At 41.7% G+C, this 23118-nt stretch overlaps 1 protein-coding gene across 1 annotated transcript; it reads right to left on the reverse strand.

The window, feature by feature from the left end:
- Positions 1–372: 372 nt before the first annotated feature.
- Positions 373–23118, reverse strand: Lrrc58 (leucine rich repeat containing 58). Its single transcript, XM_042669203.1, has 4 exons — positions 22581–23118; positions 12931–13059; positions 11336–11613; positions 373–704 (listed from the first exon to the last, which is right to left on the reverse strand). Exons 1-4 carry the CDS (start codon positions 23078–23080, stop codon positions 496–498), a joined length of 1116 nt encoding a protein of 371 aa, XP_042525137.1. The 5' UTR covers positions 23081–23118; the 3' UTR covers positions 373–495.

Raw genomic sequence — 23118 nt, forward strand, 5'->3', positions numbered from 1 at the left:
AACAGTCATTGCTAGACTATATAGATTAATAATCATTATCATATAGAACAAAGCAAAAGAAAAGTTTCAATATCCCACTTAAAAGGTATATTCTTTAGCAGTTATTTGGTCAGAAAGGCTTAAGTCCTATGTAACTACCTGTGGGTTCATTTGAATGGGTCTGTCATGTAGAAATGAGTAATATAAGGAGAAGGCTCCTTCTGTGGTCTAGTGTTCAACCCACTGCCAAAGCCTTGATGATTGCTCACTTTCCTCATCTCAGCAGCAGCAGCTGGTCCCAGGCTGCTCTTCAGAATGTACCATCCTGCTGTGAACACTGCAAACTGTCATTAAGAGTGAAGTCTATCTAAACATGGAACTGGACTCATTCTAGCTGGACAGGCAGATGGAATATAAACTCTTCTTTCATGTACGCTTCTTGATGAGGACAACAAAGTTTTTTCAAGCTGTTTCTCTGCTCAGCTTTTTATTATTTCACAGGCTCCATGACTGTGCTCAACCAAGAAGAACTTTCTGCATTCTGTGTGCAGCAACGCTGGCTTCGTCCTCGGAGTCAGACTCACTCTGGGATGTGGAGCTGTGCGAGGCAGAGCTGCAGGGGGAGGAGCACTCAGGAGAGCACAAGTAGTGCATGAGTGGGAGGCGGTACTTCCCACAGAAGTCCACAAACTTAATCTGTCTGACACAGCAGTCAAAGTAGACTCCTAGAGAAGAGAAATACAAATAAATAGTAGAAACCAAGAACATTGTGTATGCCAACCTTCTCTTCAGCGTTCTGGAGAAATGTCACAAAGTTTTAGCTTTGGGACATCTTAAGCAGAATTAGTAGTTGCTTCTTTATTTTTTTTTTCTTTTTTTTGGGTCCGGACATGAGGCCTGAACTCTGGGCCTGGGCGCTGTCCCTCAGCTCTTCAGCTCAAGGCTAGCGCTCTACCACTTGAGCCGCAGCGCCACTTCCGGCTTTTTTCTTTTTGCTTATGTGGTGCTGAGGAATTGAACCCAGGGCCTCTGGCTTGCAAGGCAAGCACTCTACCACTGAGCCACCTTCCCAGCCCTGTAGTTGCTTCTTTAGTTCTGTACAGAAATACTGAAGGGCTGAACAGTGGACATTCTGGCTGCAAAGGGAAGGCCAGAAGATTTATCCTAACAGATTTGAGTCAGAAGGTTAGAAAGGACACTATGTTCTTACATTTTTTCTCCCCCCTTGGGTGAATTGGCCAGTGGCTGATGCAGATTACAGGGTACTTAAAAGCATCAGGAAACTGAACCAAACAAAACCAACACCTCTTTTAATGATCTTAAAGGAATAATTAATATAAGGGAAACAAGCAGAAAGGAGATGACTTTTGGTACTGTTCTTGTGCTTATATAGTCTAATAGCTGATTCTCAGATGATCTCACTTAGTCTCTAAGAGACTTCAAACTAGTGCTCAGCTCTTCTGGCTGTTAATTTACAGCTCCTCAGCTGTAGCCATTAGAGAAGCAGAAATGTAAGCAGGACTGAGGAAGTAAAAGCTAAAATGCCTCTGGCTTCAGCAGATCATTAAAAAGATATGGCGCAGCTTAGGCTGTCTCAGTGGTCATAGTGTAACCGGACTACCTAGAATTGTGGGCCTCACTGTCTCTGAGAGGAATTCTCAAGTCCCACCCCAACATGTTCACCACCTAAAAGACTGGAATGAAAAGATGTGGACTAATAACGAGCAGAGAATTGGTGATTTCTGCTCTTTCCCTTGGTACTCTCACCCTAACCTTTTATGTGATATTACTTTGAAATACTAAAAAAGATACATTCTACAAGCTAGTCAATCAACAAACTGATAAATACTATAATAAAACTATTAGAGGGCTGAGTTCTCAAGATGGCGACGGGGCAGTAGGGAAACGCCACAGCTCTCTCCAACCAAAAAGAGAGTTCGAGTTCCAACCTTTAATCTCCCCAAGAGACCGACAACAACAAAAAGACGAACACTCAGAGAAAAACCAGAGGTGGAAAATAACAAAAAAAGAAAGAGAGGAAAAGAAGAATTTCAGAACAGAGAAGAGCGAAGACCCCTCCCCCAACCTTTACTGGCCGCGCGGCAGTGCGCCAAGCCGCCGGCCAGCCGGCCCGGCGGGGGCTGCCGGAGCCACAGAGACACAGGGGGCTGCTTGCAGATCACCAGGTACCGGATTGCAGAACAGCGGATCGCCAGGAACAGAGAAACCTACCAGCCGGGAGTCTCCAGGAGGATCCCACCCCACCCATCACTCTCCACCGGAGCGGAGAGGCTCCATCCCGCCAAAGCCGCCCGGCACCAGCAGCGCCACAAAGGGACCTGTCGCGATCGCAACGACCCGGCGGGGGGCCGCCCAACCCAGCCCGCAACCACCCCAACTGAACTCGGACTGCAACAACAACTGACGGACTGCAACAACAACTGACGACCTACAGGGTGAGTACCCATCAGGGGACAGGGAATCCATCAAGGGAGACCAGAGCTGGAGGGAATCCCAGACCCTGACCTAGACTCCCTACCCCAACACCCGGACCACAGGACCCACTAAAACTGGGAACTGTTCGAGAGCCCCACCAGCCGGTGGAGCACACTCTGCTGGCCAGGCCAGAGCAAGAGCGCCCCGGGAAGGGAGCTTAAATGCTCAAGCCAGGAACAGTGCCCCTGGGTCAAGACTACCAACAGTAGAAGAAATTTGAACTGTGTCCTCCAGGCTGCATAACCAAGGTGGTATACACATTAGCACAGGCCTAACGAGCGCGCTCCAGGCTGGGGCCGGAACCAGGCCAGGGGACCGGCGCCTGAACAAAGCAAAAAGGGTCAGAAGTGGGGCTGTGGCTCAAATGGTAGGGTGCCAGCCCTGAGCTGAAGAGCTGAGGGACAGCACCCAAACCTAGAGTTCAAGCCCACAACCAGCCCAAAACAAACAAAAACACATCAGGAGCCCATAGCAGACTCCAGTATTTGGGAGAGTGCATCCAGAGCATCTGATCTTCCCAAGAGCACCCGCAGGAGCAAACACAAGCAGTCTAGGCTGCTCAACCCTTCCAAAGGCGGGAATTGCTACAGCAGAGAGCTGAGAATCCTAAGTGAATAGCAGCTGGAAATAGGCTCCCAACAGAATCCAGATCAGACACAGACTCTCTCTACCAATAGAGAATCAGCAACCAAGCAAAGACAGACACACCAAAACAAGATTGAAGAGCAGTCTCCTGAACCCCCATGCGAAAATCACAGAGAAAAATCACAAGGTTTACCACTACCCAGGACAGCAAGCTCACCTCAAAAGCCAGCAGCCACGCAGGGGAGAGCCCCAGTGGGAGCAAAGCAGGAATGGAAGACAAAAGCTACATCCAAGGGTTGCTGGAGGCAATGACTCAAGAAATAAAGCGAGAAATGGATCAGAAATTGAAAGAGCACAAGGATGAACTATCAAAAGATATACAGGATATCAAACAAAAATTGGATGCAAAAATAGAAGCTGCACAAACCTCAGTAAGAAGTGAGATAAACGCCAAATTAGAGGTAATGCATACTGATATCACCTCATTGAGAGGTGAGATCAGTACTCTGAGAACCAACATTGAATCCATAAAGGGATCCATTTCCATCATGCAAACCACAATAGAAGCCACGGTCAACAGAGTGAATGAAATGGAAGGTAGAGTGTCAGATACAGAAGACAGAATACACCAACTGGACCAAAAAGTGACAGATATGGAAAAATCACTCAAATTAAACCAAAGGGAAATTCAAGAGCAAGCAGATAATGCTAAAAAATTTAACCTTCGCATAATCGGAGTGGACGAAGGTGAGGAATTCCAGAGCAAGGGAATGCAACACCTATTTAACAAGATAGTCAATGAAAATTTTCCCCACCTCAAAAACGACCATCTTAACTACATCACAAAAGCTTATCGAACACCCAACAAGCAAGATCCCAGGAGAAACACTTCTAGGCACATAATAGTAACAATGATGGATCTGAATAATAAGGAAACAATCCTGCATGCAGCAAAAATGAAGAAGGAGCTATACTACAACGGGAAAAAAATTAGAATCACTGCAGATCTCTCCACACAAACAATGAATGCAAGAAAAGCCTGGGAAAGCACCATACGAGCCCTGAGAGCCAATAACTGCCAACCCAGACTGATATACCCGGCAAAGCTAGCATTCACATTCGATGGAGAACTGAAAACTTTTAATAGCAAAGAAAAACTAAATGAATACATAAACATTAAGCCAGCATTACAAAGAATTCTAAGAGGGGGGACACAACCTGAAGAAAGCAACCAGGAACTGGGACCTGCCCCAAACAGGCATTACTCAAAGTCTAACTGAGCAAGCACAGGAGGAAAGGAAAGAAGAAAAACTTAGGAAAACGGAATGGCAGGGACAACAATGCATCTCTCTATACTTTCTCTTAATATAAATGGGCTGAATTCGCCAATTAAAAGAAAACGAACTGAGGACTGGATCAGAAAACAAGACCCATCCATCTGTTGCCTTCAGGAGACCCACCTCTCAGCCAAACATACAAACAAACTCAGAGTGAAGGGGTGGAAAAGGATCTACCAATCAAATTCCCCCAATAAGAAAGCAGGTGTAGCTATCCTGATATCTGACAAAATAAACTTTTCATTAAAATCAGTACAGAAAGACAAGGACGGACATTACATATTAATAAAGGGAACAATCCAAGAGGAGGATATAACCATCATCAACTTATATGCCCCAAATATCGGTGCACCCAGATATGTTAAACAAATGCTCTCAAACTTACAGAATAAAATAGATCCCAATACGATAATACTAGGAGACTTTAACACGCCACTCTCACCAAAGGACAGGTCTACCAACCAGAGGATTGGCAAAGAAGCTACCGAATTAAGTGAGGCCATACTTCAAGCGGAATTAACTGACATCTACCGAGTATTTCACCCTAAAACAACACAGTACACATTCTTCTCAGCAGCTCATGGAACTTTCTCCAAAATAGACCATATCATAGTTCATTCAAGGAACTTAAGCAAATACAAAGGGATCGACATAATCCCCTGTATCCTATCTGACCACAGTGGAATCAAGCTAGCTCTCAATAACAAAGCATACCGCAGAAATTTCTCTAATACATGGAAATTGAACAGCACACTCCTTAACAAGGCCTGGGTAACAGAAGAGATCAGAGAAGAAATAAAGCATTTCCTAGAACTCAATGAAAATGAAAACACCTCACAAAGAAACTTGTGGGACACAGCAAAAGCAGTCCTGAGGGGCAAATTTATTGCCCTCAGTGCCCACATCAAGAGAATGGAGACAGACCAAGTAAATAATCTCATGTTGCAACTAAAACAGCTAGAAAAACAAGAAAAAATGGGACCTAAAGCTACTAGACGAAGCCAGATAACCAAATTGAGAGCAGAGATTAACCAATTAGAAAATCAGAAAACCATAACCAAAATAAACCAAACAAAAAGCTGGTTCTTTGAAAAAATAAACAAAATTGATGGCCCGTTGGCAAGATTAATTAAAAAAAGAAGAGAGGAAACCCATATTAATAGGATTAGGGATGCCACGGGAAACATCACAACACGTACCCAAGATATCCAAACAATTCTAACAGACTACTTTCAAAAGCTATACTCTCTAAAGGAAGAAAATCTGGCGGAAATGGATGCATTTTTAGAGAAATACAAGTTACCCAAACTGAGCAAAGAAGAAGTTAACCAATTAAATAAGCCAATATCCTATAATGAGATACAGGAAGCTATCAAAAGTCTTCCAACAAAAAAAAGCCCAGGACCAGATGGATTCACAGCAGAATTCTATAAGACCTTTAAAGAAGAACTAATACCCATACTCCTCAAGCTCTTCAGAGAAACAGAGAAGGAGGGAGCTATCCCAAACTCATTCTACGAAGCCAATATCACACTCATCCCCAAACCAGGCAAAGACCCAACCAAAAAGGAGAATTACAGGCCAATCTCCTTGATGAACACAGATGCAAAGATCCTTAACAAGATTCTAGCTAACAGAATCCAGAAACACATAAAAAAAATAATACACTATGATCAGGTAGGCTTCATCCCAGAGACACAGGGATGGTTTAACATACGTAAGTCAATAAATGTAATCCAGCATATCAACAGAGCCAAGGTCAAGAATCACATGATTATCGCCACAGATGCAGAAAAGGCCTTTGATAAAATTCAACATTCATTCATGCTAAAAGCTCTGGAGAAAATAGGAATAGAAGGAACATTTCTAAAAACAATAAAAGCCATTTATGACAGACCAATAGCCAATATTATACTTAATGGGGAAAAGCTACAACCAATCCTCCTAAAAACAGGAACAAGGCAAGGATGTCCACTGTCTCCACTCCTCTTCAACATAGTCCTAGAACCCTTAGCCAGGGCAATAAGGCAAGAAAAAGACATTAAAGGGATCCGCATAGGGAAAGAAGAAGTGAAACTATCCCTTTTTGCAGACGACATGATACTATACCTCCACGATCCCAAAAACTCCATCCCCAAACTTTTAGAAATCATAAGTCACTTCGGCAAAATAGCAGGATACAAAATAAACCCACAAAAATCAGTTGCCTTCCTATACACTGATAACGCACAGGAAGAGAGGGAAATAAAGGGAGCAACCCCATTCACAATAACCTCCCAAAAAATAAAATATTTAGGAATTAACCTAACCAAAGATGTAAAAGAACTATTTAATGAGAACTATAAAAAGTTAAAGAAAGAAATTGCAGAAGACACTAGGAAATGGAAAGACCTCCCATGCTCCTGGATAGGCCGACTTAATATAGTAAAGATGGTGATACTTCCAAAATTAATATACAAATTCAATGCAATTCCTATTAAAATCCCAATGACGTACATCACTGAAATACAGAAAACAGTCCAAAAATTTATATGGAACAACAAAAGACCTAGAATAGCCAAAACAATTCTAGGGGATAAAGACAATATGGGAGGGTTATCCATGCCGAACTTCAAACTCTACTACAGAGCTATAATCACAAAGACAGCATGGTACTGGCACAAAAACAGACCCGAAGACCAATGGAACAGAATAGAAGATCCAGATATAAATCCACAGGCCTACAGCCAGCTGATATTCGACAAAGGAGCCAAAGACATACAATGGAAGAAACACAGCCTCTTCAACCGCTGGTGCTGGGAAAACTGGGCAGCCACATGCAGAAAACTAAAAGTGGACCCCAGCCTATCACCATGCACCAACATCAACTCAAAATGGATTAAAGACCTTAACATTAAACCTGAATCTCTGAAACTACTGCAGGACAGAGTAGGAGAGACACTTGAACTAATAGGCACAGGAAGGAACTTCCTGAACAGAGTCCCAGGGTCACAACAAGTTGGAGAGAGACTCGACAAATGGGACTACCTTAAAATAAAAAGCTTCTGCACAGCTAAATCTATCGCAACTAAGCTAGAAAGACAACCAACTAATTGGGAAAAAATATTTACCAGCAATATATCAGACAAGGGGTTAACATCCTGTATATACAGGGAACTCAAGAAACTAATCCCTCCCAAACCTAACAAACCAATTACTAAATGGGCAAGGGAACTAAAGAGGGACTTCTCAAATGAAGAAATAAAAATGGCAAAGAAACACATGAGGAAATGTTCATCATCCCTGGTGGTGAAGGAAATGCAAATAAAGACAACCCTGAGATACCACCTTACCCCAGTCAGAATGTCCCACATCCACAAATCAGCCAACGACAAATGCTGGAGGGGATGTGGAGAAAGAGGAACCCTATTACACTGCTGGTGGGAATGTACACTTATACAACCACTTTGGAAAGCAGTCTGGAGGGTCCTTAGAAAGCTAAAGATTGACCTCCCTTACGACCCAGTCATACCACTTCTAGGCATCTACCCTGAACAACAGGAACCAATATACAAGGACACGTGCACCTCCATGTTTATTGCAGCACTGTTCGCAATAGCTAGGATATGGAAACAACCTAGGTGCCCCACCACAGATGAATGGATCCAAAAATTGTGGTATCTATACACAATGGAATATTATGCAGCCATTAGAAATGACAAAATAATGGCATTTGCAGGGAAATGGATGGAGCTAGAAGGAATCATGTTGAGCGAGGTAAGCCAAGAACGAAGAGACAAACGGTACATGGTCTCCCTCATAAGTGGATGCTAAATCCAAAAGGTTAGTGATACGACAAAACTAACAGGACTTAAGAAACAAAGAACTCCCGCTCATCTGGTTGAACCACTACTAAATATCCTCATGCTGCTGATCACAAATATGGTATATAACATGTGAACACTGTTATATATTACAGACTGTGGTAGACAATTTGCTCCAGGGAAGTTAGAATGAACTTGTGACTTTGAAATTATGTAATCATTTAATCACAATCAAAAAAAAAAAAAAAAAAAAGAACCTCGGGGAAGGGAGGGAGGGAGGGGATGGTAGGGGGAAAACAATGGAGGGGGTAACAATGTTCAAGAGGAAGTGTACTCATAACCTCACTCATGTAACTGTGACCCTCTGTATAGTAGCTTTACAATAAAAAAAAAAAAAAAAAAAAAAAAAAAACTATTAGCTTCCTGAAAACAGATGTATGATGGAATCACAATGTGCCAAAATAGTACAATCCATACCTTGTCATTTATAGAAAGAGAAAACATCTCACAAAATATAAAATGATAGTTCAAAAAAGCATTTCAGGGTTATGAAATAGTGTAATTATTCATTTTATAGAGTTCAAATTTTAAAATAGCAATTTAAAAAGCATTCCTAAGGCACGTCAGTAACTTAAAAGGTTTTTTTTTTTAATTGTGAAAATACCATACAGAGGGGTTACAATTACATGGGCAAGATAATAAGTACATTTCTTTTTTTTTTTTTTTGGGTCCGTTCTTGGGGCCTGAACTCTGGGCCTGGCACTATCCCTCAGCTCTTCAGCTCAAGGCTAGTGCTCTACCACTTGAGCCACAGCGCCATTTCTGGCTTTTTTCTTTTTGCTTATGTGGTGCTGAGGAATCAAACCCAGGGCCTCTGGCATGCAAGGCAAGCACTCTGCCACTGAGCCACCTTCCCAGCCCCCGAGTACATTTCTTATCAAGCATTGTTGTCTCCTCCTTTGTTTCCCCTTCCTATCCCTTCCCACTGCCCACTCCCCCCACCAAAGTTGTAAAGTTCATTTTTCAACATAATGAGTTTTACATCTCATTGTTGCAATGGGTCCTCCTGTATTCCTATTTGACTGATTTGTTTTTTCTCTTCCCCTCCACACATTATACCAACATCAAATACAGTGAAAACAGGTGAGGCAGTTAAGAAGTTTTTTGAGAGAGAAAAGGAAATTGGTGAAGAGGTCCACATTCAGAAGAGGATGAATGCAAAGGACAGGAGATTTAGACCAGAAGGCCTTGGTTCCTGTGTGTTCCTCTGCCACTGCAGTACAGGGAGGGAGACCCCAGGCCAGGGAACATTTAAGCATTCAATTGAACACAAACTGCAACCTCCACTTCTAAGGGTAGGGAGCCAGAAATGGCCCAGAGAATGCCATCCTTTCTTTTTTTTTTTTTTTTGGGTCCGGTCGTGAGGCCTGAACTCTGGGCCTGGGACTTCAGCTCAAGGCTAGCACGCTACCACTTGAGCCATAGCACCACTTCCGGATTTTTTTTCCTGCTTATGTGGTGCTGAGGAATCGAACTCAGGGCCTCATGCATGCAAGGCAAGTGCTCTACCACTGAGCCACCTTCTCAGCCCCATGCCATCCTTTCTTTCCTAAACCCAATGTATCTTTTACACCTTGTAATAATCTTTGAGGAATTTAATTCTTGTAACAGTTTTAAGGCAAGATTTTAAGAGGAAAATCTCACCTTATTTTGCTTCATGTGACATATATTCTCAGCACTAAAACCTGTTTTATACCTCCCATTGAAATAGATTTGTTTAGTATTTTATGAGGAAGTCAAAATAAAATGAGCTACTACTCATTAGCACATACACCTTGATCCTTCAGGTCCTTTAGAACCAGGCTCCAATGACCTTTCATGCTTGTCTCTCTTACTGCCCTAACTGTGACACTTGGCTCCACATAGTGCTGCCTCCACTTTGCTCTGTGACTTGAAAAGCCTCCCATCCTGTCTCACTTCTCCAAAACCTAACAAAATCTCTCAAGAATGCCTTATCCCAGATCAAAGATCTGGAAGGAGATCTTTAAAAGATCATTCTCCTTTAGTTTCTAATAATATTTTGAATCCTTTGGGATATTTACATTACTCTGCCCTATAATAGCCCATTTATTTTCTTTCCAAATACTCTAAACTCAAATTTTAAAACACAAATTTACAAATTCTAGGGTACATTCATTCTGAAATAGGCATGCATTCGGCTTACTCTCACACATGTTTAATCACCTCCCTTATAAAGGGAACTGCTACAAAGAATGGTTAAGTCATACAAAATGTCCTCCAAGTAAACATGAAGTCTCCAGACATTCTAAAAATGATTTGAATACTTCTATTCACTTTATCATACTTTTTTCATATTTTATCATACTTTATAATAATTCCTAGACAAAATGGGAGTTCCTAGATATTTTCCTTGTATGAAGCCAAAAAATATTACAAGAAGAATTTTTTAAAAGGAGCCATGAGCTGTGGATCACACTTGTAATCTTAGTTATGATTCAAGCCAGCCTGGGCAGAAAAGTCCTGGGACTCCAACCTCAAAATAACCAGCAAAAAGCTGGGCTGGAGGCATGGCTCAAATGTTGAAGTGCCAGTTAAGTGATATCCAAGGTCCAGATTCAAAACCTAGTACTTGCTAAAAAACAAAAAAGAACTTTAGAAAAGGAAGGGAGGAAGAAAACTAAGAGGGTGAAATGTTTTATCTTCTTTTTCTAAAAGAAGCCTTCATTAAAACAACACTTAGGCCAGAAGTTGGCACACACCTGAAATCCTAGCTACTCAGGAGGCAGAAATTCAGAGGATTACAATTCAAAGACAAATTGAGCAAAAAGTTCATTAACTTGTTCATCTCAACAACAAAAAAGCTGGGTATGGTGGCACACATCTATGGTCTCAGCTATTTGGGAGACTATAGGATTGTGATTCAGGTTAGCACAAGACTATCTGAAAAATCAGTGAAGCAAAAAGGGATGGGGACATTGCTCTAGTGGTACAGCCATTACTTAGCAGGTGTGCAGCCCTGAGGTCAAATCTAGTACGGTAAACAAAAGCCCAACAACACTTAGATCTTCAAAATTTAAAAATAGCTAAGAAAACACAAACCCTGAATTTACTTACCTCCACATTTTGGGTTTGGGCAATTGCTGGCTGAACTCAAGTATCTAAGAAGATTTTCAGGAAGATCACAGGGAGTATAAGAAATATTGCGGATCTTAATGGTTCGTGCAGCCAATTCCAGGAGAGTGGGAGGGTCATAGGTTAAATCCCTAACAAAACGAACAACCAATGGATTTCCTCGTAAACTCAGCTCTTCCAAATGAATAAGGTTGAGGATCTCTCGAGGCAGGTATGTCAGCAAGTTATTGTGAAGACTGAGGGAACGAAGGGAATGCAACCTGGAATGAAGGCAGCACAGAATCAGTGGCTGGGAGCAGCACGCCTACTACAAAGGTAGGAGAGCACGAGTGTGTGTCCGTGTGCAGAGCTCCTTGTAAGAATAAACAACTATGATGAAGGATAAGGGAGGAAAATGAGAAGCTAATGTCCTGGCTGAGGTGAATGCTAAATTTTAAGATTTGGGAGACATTATATTCAGACACCTAAAGATTCATGACACAATAGGAATGTTATAATAGGATTCAGACACAGTAAGAATGTTACAAAGTCTTTTAAAAGAGTTCTTCATATCCTATCATCAAGTTACATAAAAACCTGGGAAATCTATGCCAAATTAATACTGTATATTTTTGGTAATAGAAAATAAACTGAACAAATACTGAGGAATAAACTAGAGCTTTTAAAAATAACATTAAAAGCCAGGTGCTAGTGAATCATGTCTGTACTCTTTAGCTCAGGAGGCTCAGATCTGAGGATCACAGTTCCAAGCCAGACCAGGCAGAAAGGTCTGTAAGATTCTTATGTCAATAAACTACTCAAAAAAATCTGGAAGTGGCACTGTGGCTCAAGTGGTAGAGCATTAGCCTTGAGCAAAAGAAGCTCAAGGACATCATGTAGGCCCTGCATTCAAGCCACAGGACCCCCACAAAAGTAAAAAACAAAACAAAAAGGAACACTAAAAATAACCTTACTCACAGCAACCTCTAGGCTAAAATTATGACGTTTAATTTGAGACTACCTAGTTCTTTTTCATTTCTCCCTTCTCTCCACTCCTCTCTCATTCCTTTTTTTTTCCCTCTTTGAAAGGATCTCTATGTAGCCCAGGCTACCCCTGTGCTGCCTCAGCCTCCCAAGTGCTAGGTTATAATTATGTACTATCATGCCGGGTTCCTAATTTTTTTCTATATATAAAACATAAAAGGCTAGGAATAGTAGCTCACGCTTGTAATCATTACTTGGAAGCAGAGATGGGAAGATCTCTATTACAGGCCAGCCCAGGTAAAAGTTTGTTAGATAGTATTTCAACAAACTATGCAAGGTACTACCTACCTGTAATCCTGACTAGACAGGAGGCAGAGGTAGGAGAATCACCATCCAGCAAAAACCATGAGAGCCTGCCTAAAAATAACTAAAGCAAAAATAGGCTAGGTGCTTGGCTCAGGTAGGAGAGCACTTGTACAGCAAGCCCAAGGCCCTGAATTCAATCCCCAGTACTATGAAAAAATTTAAATTAAAAATAAACAAAACATGGGAGGATTAAGACAATTTCTAAACAAATATGTCTGTATATATATGAGCTGAATGAAACTACTCACTGTGAAAGCTGAGGAGGCACACTTTGGATTTTGTTGTCACATAGTACTAAGTAGTTCAGAGAAGGCAGATTTGCTAATTCTGGTGGGATTTCTTTGATGAAATTTCCTCCAAGATACAAACACTCTAAACTGCAAAAGGAAATGAATGGAGACAAAAAAGAAAGTAAATAATAGACAAAATAATCCACTGTGTCTACTGTAATTACCACATTTCTTCTATTCATTTAGAAACATCCTAATAAGATTTGTTATGTGCCATCCAGTTTCTAGAGAAATAATCCAGTCTTTAGGGAGCGGATACCATAGCACAGCAACCAAGACCTACCAATGTTAGACAGTGCTGTAATTAAATACATGTTAAGTCCCAACATAAAGCATTACATGATTAAAAAGAACAATTCACAAATTATACAGGATAAAAGGAGAGGAGAGGACAGGCCAGGCCAGGCCAGGCCAGGGGAGGCCAGGCCAGGAAGGGAAGAACTCACAGCAATTCTGATTGGAAAAAGCTTCCCCAAAGTGCTGAGACTACAACTAGGCTGAATTAGCCATGTCACTGAGAGGAAGAGGAAACATCAGAGGAGGCTTTGGAAGGCTCCATGAGCACTTTTTAAAGCAAAGAACTGAATTCCATGTGGTATGTGTGGGCTTGATATAATAGGCAACGGAAAACCACTAAGACACAGCGATTCATACCTGAGGTGTCTCTACATTTCATCTTTGCTCTTGTTTTAGTGAGTTCATTCTTCAGAGGCTGAATAAATTATATGTGAAGTCAAAGTTCCAGAGTTATCTTGTTTACTAACAAATTAGTATTTTAGACCACATGCATTACATGCATAGCTATTAAATGAATGGCTGTAGAAAGGGTCCTTCTAGACGACTTTTGCAGGGATAGAATCAGTTCATATAATACACACAAAAATAGAGACAATGTACAAAGGAGTATATACAGAACTTTTCCATTACTGTTATTTTTGTCTTCTATTACTCTGCTACTGATGAGAACGATTATTCTTTTAAAAATACTTTCAGGGCTGGGAAGGTGGCTCAGTGGTAGAGTGCTTGCCTTGTATGCATAAGGCCCTGGATTCGATTCCTCAGCACCATATAAACAGAAAAAGCCAGAAGTGGCGCTGTGGCTCAAGCAGTAGAGCGCTCGCCTTGAGCTGAGAGACAGGGCCTAGGCCCAGAGTTCAGGTCCACGACTGGCAAAAATAAATAAATAATAAAAAAATAAAAATAATTTCAAAGTGCAAGAAAATAGCCTAGGAAACTCTTATCTAAACTCCCAAAGTAAGAATTGCCAGGAATACATTTAAAAACACATACAAGATGTAGGCCCCATGCACTAATTTGGGGCCCAAGAAGTGGCAGGAGGCCATAGGTAGGAGGATCAGTGTCCAATCAGTTCTAGCAAAACAAAACAAACAAAACAACTCCTCAAGATGCTATAGCCAAAGCAGAAAAGGTTGAAGACATGGCTTAGTGGCAGAGCACTTGTCTGGCAATGCAAGGTCTTGAATTCAAACCCTGTAGAAATAAATTTCTTCATAACTTTGTTCCTTCTTAACCTCTAGTAGAGTCTACATTTGTTCATGGCTTTATGTGTGTATTGAACTTGTCAACAGTAATTCAAACAATGAATTTCTCTTATTTTCCTTTCTTACTGGTTAGCTTCTTCCCTTTAATTGTTGAATTTTGCTCTCTATATATAGAAGCATACTGCACTCAAAATTCCTGATTATCCAAACCTTGGTAAAGTGTTCCTTAATAGCTTAAATCCTTCTTTTCTCAGTCCCAAGAGACTGTACCACCACCCTTAACTTCACTTTTGTTTTTGTTAGCATTTCTTTCACTCAATTCTAGTTTCACAATTTACCTGTACAAACTCTGAGTCAGTTACTTTCTTCATCATCTTTCAGAGCAGTATTACTATATGACATACACAATGCCCATGTCACAGAAATGGAGGGATAAAAGAGTGAACAAATGCAGCAGTAGTACTCACTAGACACTATGTTGAAAATGAACTGGACAACTTGTGGGTGGGAATGGGAGGGGAAAAACAGAGAGAGCAAGGGAAGGGATGACACTGTCCCCAAAAAAATGTACTCTTTACCTGACTTATGTAACTGTAACCTTTCTGTACATCAGCTTTATAATCACAACAAAACCATTTTTAAAAAAAAACACCAAAACCGACTTTTTAAGGTCACATTACATATATATATATATGCTTATATTTTATCACTTTGTATTACTGCTTATATTAATGTTTTTCAATTCAAAACACACAAACAAAATGCCCATGTATGACTGTTACAGTGTAATCAAGCAATCAAGTATTGCTCAGAGGAAGCTTGTACTGTAATGAGGGGAAATGCATTTCTCTAAAGGCTGAGCTGTAAGTGCTCTAGGGAAGAAGAGGGACAATGAGGTGGCCGTGGACGTGATTCTTCAGATGGAGGAACATGGTGACCAAGAAAGAGGCCCAACTGTTCTCAAACTTAGATCTTCATATTCTCAGCCTCACATGCTTGAGTCACTGGCTTCCGACTTCTCTCACTCTTGAATATTAGGTTAGCTGGGCATAAAATTCTAGGACAGCCACTTATCCTTAGCTTAGCATTAGGAAGTTGCTATTTCATGATCACATTAAGTCAATGGTACTACTGTTCCATTGTAGATATTCTGCTTCTTTTCTTTACTCATTAGGAGCACTGAGCATTTTCCCTTTCCCTTTACTGGTCTAAAGATTGACTTCAATGAGTCAAATATCAGTTTAGAGGGCTTTTTCTTTAATTGTTGAAATTTCAGCCACTATTACTTCATTGTCTTCTTATCATTCTTCATTTTCTTTAGATTTCTCTTAGTTTGAACTTCAGGATCTAACCTCCTTTTCATCTCTTTCTACTTTTCATTTGCTCTCCAAGTGACATTCCAATGGGATGCTTGTGAGTGACTTTGCTTATGAATTCCCAGCTGGTGTCATACCATTTAGTGAGCTCTTAATTATAGTGGCCTCTCAGCTTAGCACACTGTAAGGGCCCAAGCCAGTTCCTGAAAACAGGGATAGAACCAAATTCTCTACCTCACTGGGGTGACAGCAAAACGAGTATGAATTTCTGTATGTTTCCTCACAATTTCACAACCATATGATTCATTCTCATCACTGATGGCAACTGTGGCATATAATTTTTTTCTTTCCTTGAGAATTTCCACCTTCTCACTTTAAGGAAACATTTTGTGGCCTCTCTTTAGAGTTGCTAACATCACCATTCTGGTGATTTGGGGACATTGTTAAAGTCAAATATCCTGTGATCTTGTTGACTACTAAGTGGCATACACAGTGGCCACACTGGCTGCAAGGCAATCTACATCTAGGATGGGATGGCTCAAGATTTCAACATGCTACACAGAAGGCAGAGCAATTTTAAACTTAGGAAATGTCTGTTTCTGAAATTTTCCATTTAATATTTTTGGACTACAGTGGACCTATTAACTGAAGCCCAAGAAAGTAAAGCCACAACTCAAGTGGTAGAGCACTAGCCTTGAGCTGAAGAGCTGAGGGACAGTGCCCATGCTCAGAGTTCAGGCCCACGAATGGACCCAAAAAAACAAAAACAGAAAGTAAAGTCACAAATAAGCAGAAAGGGAAAGGGGAAGGATACTTTATGTGTGTATGTGCACACACGAGTGTATTCTTCATTTTAAAATGATATACTCAAAATCCTCTTTTGAAATTGGTGGGTATAACCAATCAGATCATGTTAACCAGCATGTTAAATTTGTATTGTCAGTCTTATTCCTCCCAGTTTTTAGGTGACAACGGATTTGCATGTGAGGCCTTATGCTTGGTAGGCAGGCACAGTTTCACTTAATCACTGGAGCCATGTTTCAAGGCCTATTTTGGATTAGTTATTTTTCAGTCAGGATCAGCCTTGGATTGCAAATCTCATACTTATGTCTCAGAATCACAAGTACACACCACCAGTTTAAGCTTTTGGTTGAGATGAGTGTCTCATTTAAAAAAAAATTTTTGGACCTCACATTTTTATTTCAAACTTTTTAAGGTGATATACAGAGGGGTTACAGTTACTTAAGTCAGGTAACGAGTACAGGAAGAATCATACATTTAAATATCAAATTTTCTTAAGGTAGTATGAGAAAAACTGTCTTCGATCAAAGTTGGTTGCTTGAAAGTTCTTTCTTTAGACAGGTGGCTCCGATCTTGTCCATTATTCTGCTAAGACAATATCAACAAGTACAGAAAGGAAAAAATTAGGAAGGATTTTTCAAGGTTTTTCCAAGATGGAATTAAGACATCTCAGATTGCTCAAGAAATACTAGAGGGTAAGGATATGTTTTGAGATTACTTGTGTACTGTTAATCTTATTTCAAAGTCTTTTAATAGTCATTTTATGTAAATACACCTTACCCTATTCAAACTAGCCAACTGCAAGCAGATTATGAACTTGAGCTCAACCAAGCTGAGCAGAGGGGCAGGATCTTTCCACATTAGGGATAAATAGGGGAGCTGCATGCCCACATTGGTGTGCCTGCTTTGCCAACACTCTTCTGCAGAAGTAAAATTTGCTTATTGAGAAAATTCTTTATTTTTGTGTCTATCATTCTGACTCCAGTGATTCTTGGAGGCTATATTTATAACAGTGTCTTTCCTATTAAATCATTTAAAATTTATTGTTTGCCATAGCACTTTAAAGCACAGTATACATTCACAGGGAAACAGGGGACTAGATGTTATTATCTGGGCTTGTCTCAAACTAAAACCTTACAAGGGCAGATGTAGAAACAAACTGACAGCCACTAACTACACACTCGCATCTAAACCAGAACAAGCATTTTTATTCAAACTTTACCACATGCTATTTATCATTTCCAGTTGCCTGTCTCTTTCCTAAGATACCCATTTAGTATACACTAGCTTCCAAACATTCCAGGGCAGTTATTTTTAACTTCTGTTTTGACAAAAATCCTTGTACTTAGCTTTTAAAGCCAAACTGAACAGTGAAAGAGAGGCCAGTAGCAGAAAAAGAAGGGCATTCCTTCAAAAAAAAGACTATGGAAAAGTACCAATGACCAATGGGCTCAAACCCTCTCCATAAACATCTAGCACCCTGATGCCAAGAAGCACTGAAGCTTTCTTTCATTTACTTCCAATTTGTCCAGTGGTGATAAATTATTAAGTTTTTCCTTAATTAAAGTCTAAGCCAACTGAGGAATTTAGAAGAAGAAATAGGTCAAAATACAAATTATCCCTACTTTTTCATCACATAAAGCAAAAGAAATTCATGTCAAAGCCAAACAAACTTATTTTCTGAACAACAGTCTCACATTTTAGTGGACAGAATATACATTCACAATCTTCAGTTCACACTGACAGTGTAATTTGCTGCAAGAACATGAAGTGAAAACATAAGGCTTACAGCACTACTTATTTGTTATACTTTGAAAGCAAACTTTCAGAAACTTTATTTATTACTAATGTATATATTTATTTATAAAGATTTTTGCCATCAAGGAAAAGTATCAATAGCTTATGAAAACCTCCCTGCTAAACCTGAGCAGTCAATGACATCATTAAATGAAGAGTGAAAATGCAGCTGTTCCTTCCTGGAACAATGATGGGTGGGGAAAGGACGAGTTTTCATAGATCACATATTGTGCATAACATTTAGCTTCTTTCCTTTCAGAACTGGGGCCTGAACTCTGAACAATGTACTTGTTACTGCTCTACTACTTGAGCCACAAACTCTAGACTTTTTGCTTCAGGTTTTCTGAGAGTCTCTTGCTTGTGGCTTGTGTCTACCTTGGATCATGATCCTCTGAGTATCTGGGATTACAGGTGCACACTCTCATGTCCAGTTTACATATTGGAATGCTCCAAAATAGTAAGCCTGGCTTAAAAAGTAACCCATTTAGCTCAATGGCAGCTCGATCAATGGTAAGGCTTAGCAGTGTTTTAGACTGAGCCAAAAACTAACTCTGACACTACCTGGCTTCAGTAAGTTACAAATATGTAATCTCAGTTTCCTCACTAGTAAAAGGAAGCAGGTGGATCAGGTTGTTACCAAGGCTGGTTTTATCTCTAGGGGATCATTCTGCATTACCCTTTAGGCCTATATTCAACCAGAGTTCATGGTCTAAACTTTTACTGGTTTCTATCAATAAAGAGAAATAGGGGATAGAACCAAAAAGTAGAAACATGGGTGTAAAAAATTCCACATATTACTGAGCCAAAAACAACAGCCATGGACAGCAGTCCTAGGTCCAGAAAATAAGGTCAAGCAGTGATTGACTTGGACCAATCCTCCTGATGACATATGCTACCAAAAAAAATGTTCTAGGGGCTGGGAAGGTGGCTCAGTGGTAGAGCGCTTGCCTTGCATGCATGAGGCGCTGGGTTCAATTTCCTCAGCACCACACAAGCAAAAAAAAAAGCCGGAAGTGGCGTGGTAGCTCAAGTGGTAGAGTGCTAACCTTAAGTTGAAGAGCTGAGGGACAGCGCCCAGGCCCAGAGTTCTGGCCCTATGACTGGCAACAAAACAAAACAACAACAACAAAAAACTACAACAAAAAATGTTCTAGCCCTACTTTGTACTGTGGAAAATTCATGGGTTTGATATCAGAGACCCCAGGGGTCAAGTCCAGTTCCACCACTTACTGGCTTTATTATGTTGAGACTTACTTTCTCCAAACCTCTGTTTAGAGGTATGTGTCACCTCACAGAATCATGAGAAGTTTTAAAGTACATACTGAACACCCATGACTGGGCTCTACCACAGGGCATTTTAAATATTCCATACTTAAGGGCATTTCATACCTAGAACATGCTAGGCAAGCACTTTATACCACTGCAACAAGCCATACTTTTTTTTCTTTCTTTTGTGCCAGTTCTGGGGCTTGAACTCAGGACCTGGGTACTGTGCTTGAACTTTTTTCTCAAAGCTATACTAATTGAGCCAAGGCTCCATTTCTAACTTTTTTGGGGTGGGGGTAGGGGGTATCGATTAGAAATAAGATTCTCAGACTTTTCCTGCTTGTGAGAAAAAAAAGTCTTTTCTATCAAAGTATGCTACTTAAAAGTTCCTGCCTTGGCTTGAAAGTGAAAGAGGGACTGCTTTGGGATAAGGAAGGAGTTTTGAAATGTAAGGTTTTTGTCTTAACTGCTTTTTCCAAGGTGGAATTAAGACACATTTCAGAAGACACACCTCAGATTGTTCAAGAAATAGCAGAAGTTGAGGATGTTTTGAAATTACTTGTGTACTGTTAATCTTATTTCAAAGTCTTTTAATGGTCACCTTATGTAAATATATGTTACCCTATTCAAACTAGCCAATTGCAAGCAGATTGTGAACTTGACCTCAACCAATCTGAGTAGAGGGACAGGGCCTTCTGCATTAGGGATAAATAAGGGAGAAATCTGCCTGCTCTGTGTGCTTGCTTGCCAGATTTCTGGCTGATGGTACATCATTCTACAGAAGTAAAATTTGCCTTCTGCTTTATTTTCATGTCTATCATTATGACGCCAGTGGTTCTTGGAGAACATGTTTGTTAACACTGCCCCAGCTTGCTTTGAATCTCCATCCTACAGATCTCAGCCTCCTAAGTAGCTAGGATTCCATTTACCAGTGTGAGCCACAGACACTTGACTTGCCAGATTGCTTTGTTAAGCCAGGTTTAATCTTCTGGCACATGTATTTTGGCTACTTCTTTTTCCATCTGATAGAAATCCTTGCCCTGAGTTTCTCGTTATATCAAACTTCAAATGAGATGTTTGTAACTGTTAAAATGAAAAGGAACCAAGACCTGTCAATTTTACCTCTCACTGTGTCCCAACTCTTCCCTCTCATACCTTCTTGTTTCAGTACACTGATAAACTACTATTTCTCATACTACTACTGACCACCTTTCTAAATGCCTTTCACTTCCAGTCTTCTGACTCCACTCCTAGACAGTAACAGCACTTCCATGCACTAAGAATGAAATCTGAATCCAGCAGCCTGGGGCTTTCACATGCAGTTCTTTCTACCTAGATTGATTTCCACCACCTTCACACCATAATTATACTCTTCCTTCAAAAGCTCAATTTAAATATCACCTGCTCAAGGACCAAACCAGGTCAAGTTTCTCTGTTATTTTGCCCCAAGTCATTCTGCAAGTCTTCACAGAACATATAGCTACTGTAATTAAATAATGAGGCTAAAAATGTCTGTTTCTCTGCTTGTATCTAGGCTCCACAATGATAGGATCACATTACCATATCCTACCCAGCACCTAGACAATTACTCAGATGAACTGCTTCATTTTGCAGATTAGTAAACAGACCTTAGGAAGTATCAGATAACTTGCCCCAGGCTGGGAGGCCAAGAGTTCTCATTCCCAGACTAATGTTCTTTTTACTGCACTTATCCAGAAGGTTCCTTCAGCTCAAACAGCCTGGTTTATCTCTGACAGATCAATAAAGGAGGTAAAACTGTTTTTACAGATCGAAGATACCCTCATTTTGTTTCTACTTCTTAGTCCCCTGAGGGGGGGGGGGGCTTTTAGAGCACACTTAGTATCCAGTATCTCTACTTCATCCTTCCATTAAATTCAATACTCATTTATTGAATAATCAGTCCAGTAGGTGAGAGAATTCCTGTAGACAAGGCATTGTAATTAATAGCGAGGCAAATGTGGTACCTAAGTATTTTAGCACAAATTGTTCAGGGAGCAGCAGTAAAGGGTTTTGAATAACAAACAGGAGTTTGCCAGGTGGAAGAACACACTCCAGGCAAAAGGACCCGTGCGTGTATTGAGGGGTTCTACATGCATTCAGGGGCTCGGCCAGAGTTGTCTACGTGCACCGGAACCTGCAAGCCATTTCCCCTATGTGCTGGGAAAATGCATGGTTCACTAACTCCACAAAGGGTACTTTACTGCTGGACTTGCAGGGGAAAGAAGGAGGCAGGTCAGAGCAAAAGGCACGCACTTTGATCTACAGGCATGGAAAAACCACTGGAGATTTTTGAGCAAGGAAGTGATGACCTTAGATTTACATCCGTTAATGAGTACCCCACCCCCTCTGTTCGGCTCACTCCTGGGATTCAACAAAGACAGGAAACAAGACAAAAAAAAAAAAAAAAAGAAGAAGAAGAAAAAGAAGAAGGAAGAAGAAAGAAGGAGGAGGAGAAAATAAGCCTTCCTGGGAAATCTGCACCGGGCGAAACACTGTGACATCGGCAGTTTCTTTTCTTTCTGTGGCCAGTCCTAGGGCCTAATTAACTAAACTCAGGGCCGAGGTGCTATCCCAGGGCATTTTTCCCCCCCTCAAGGCTAGATAGAGCTCTACCAATTGAGCTCCGGCTCTTCATCGCGCTTTGGGGGCTTTTAATCGGAGATTCTATCTTTCCTGCCGGGGTTGGCCCTGAACCGTGATCCTCAGATCGCAGCCTCCAGAGTAGCTAGGATTACAGGCGCGCGCCACGGGCGCCCGGCTGCCATCTTAATAGGTCTTTCGAGTCCCGCAGGACTCGAACTCGCAAAGACAAGTTAGGTGACAAATGACCGGGGTGTCTCCCCCCCCCACCTCCGGGCACATGCCCGCCCCCCCACATGGCCCATCGGGGACATCTCTCGCTCACCTCTGCAAGTTCTCGATGTCGGCCGGGATGCTCTGCAGCTGGTTGCCGCCCAGGCTGAGGGTGTGCAGCGCGCGCAGCTCCAGCAGCTCGGGCGGCAGCTCCTGGAAGCAGTTGCCGCTGAGGTTGAGCACCTGGAGGCTGCGGCAGAGCGGCGACCGCGCCAGGCCCTTGGGCAGCGCGCCGGGCCCGCCGAGCCGGTTGTTGCGGGCCAGCAGCGTGCGCAGGCCGCTCAGCGCCAGCAGCTCGGGCCCGAGCGCCGTCAGCGCGTTGCCGCTCACGTCCAGCAGCTGCAGGTACGGGAAGCCGCTGCCCAGGGCCCGCGGCAGCGACGCCAGACGGTTGTGAGGCAGCAGCAGCCGCAGCAGCGCTTCCCGGGAGCCGCGCCGCTCCTCGCCGCGCGCCTCCAGCTCGGACTCCAGCGTCTCGGTCGACACGCTGAGGCGGGACCAGTTCAGTTCGGCCTCTCCGGTCGCGGCCACCGCCGCTCCGGCCTCCTCCATCCCGGAGGCCAGGCCGCGCCGCGCCGCGCCGCGCGTGA

This window comes from Dipodomys spectabilis, unplaced genomic scaffold (assembly GCF_019054845.1).
Source record: "Dipodomys spectabilis isolate Male_0828 unplaced genomic scaffold, ASM1905484v1 ptg000017l, whole genome shotgun sequence".
NCBI lineage: Eukaryota > Metazoa > Chordata > Mammalia > Rodentia > Heteromyidae > Dipodomys > Dipodomys spectabilis.

Excerpts from the sequence above, each read along its gene's own strand:
- Lrrc58 (XM_042669203.1), bottom strand. The coding sequence starts at position 23,080 with ATGGAGGAGGCCGGAGCGGCGGTGGCCGCGACCGGAGAGGCCGAACTG. Across the intron at positions 11,614-12,930 it reads GTGCCTCCTCAGCTTTCACA|GTTGCATTCCCTTCGTTCCC; the intron begins GTGAGTAGTTTC and ends CCTTCATTCCAG. Across the intron at positions 705-11,335 it reads CCCAAACCCAAAATGTGGAG|GAGTCTACTTTGACTGCTGT; the intron begins GTAAGTAAATTC and ends TCTCTTCTCTAG.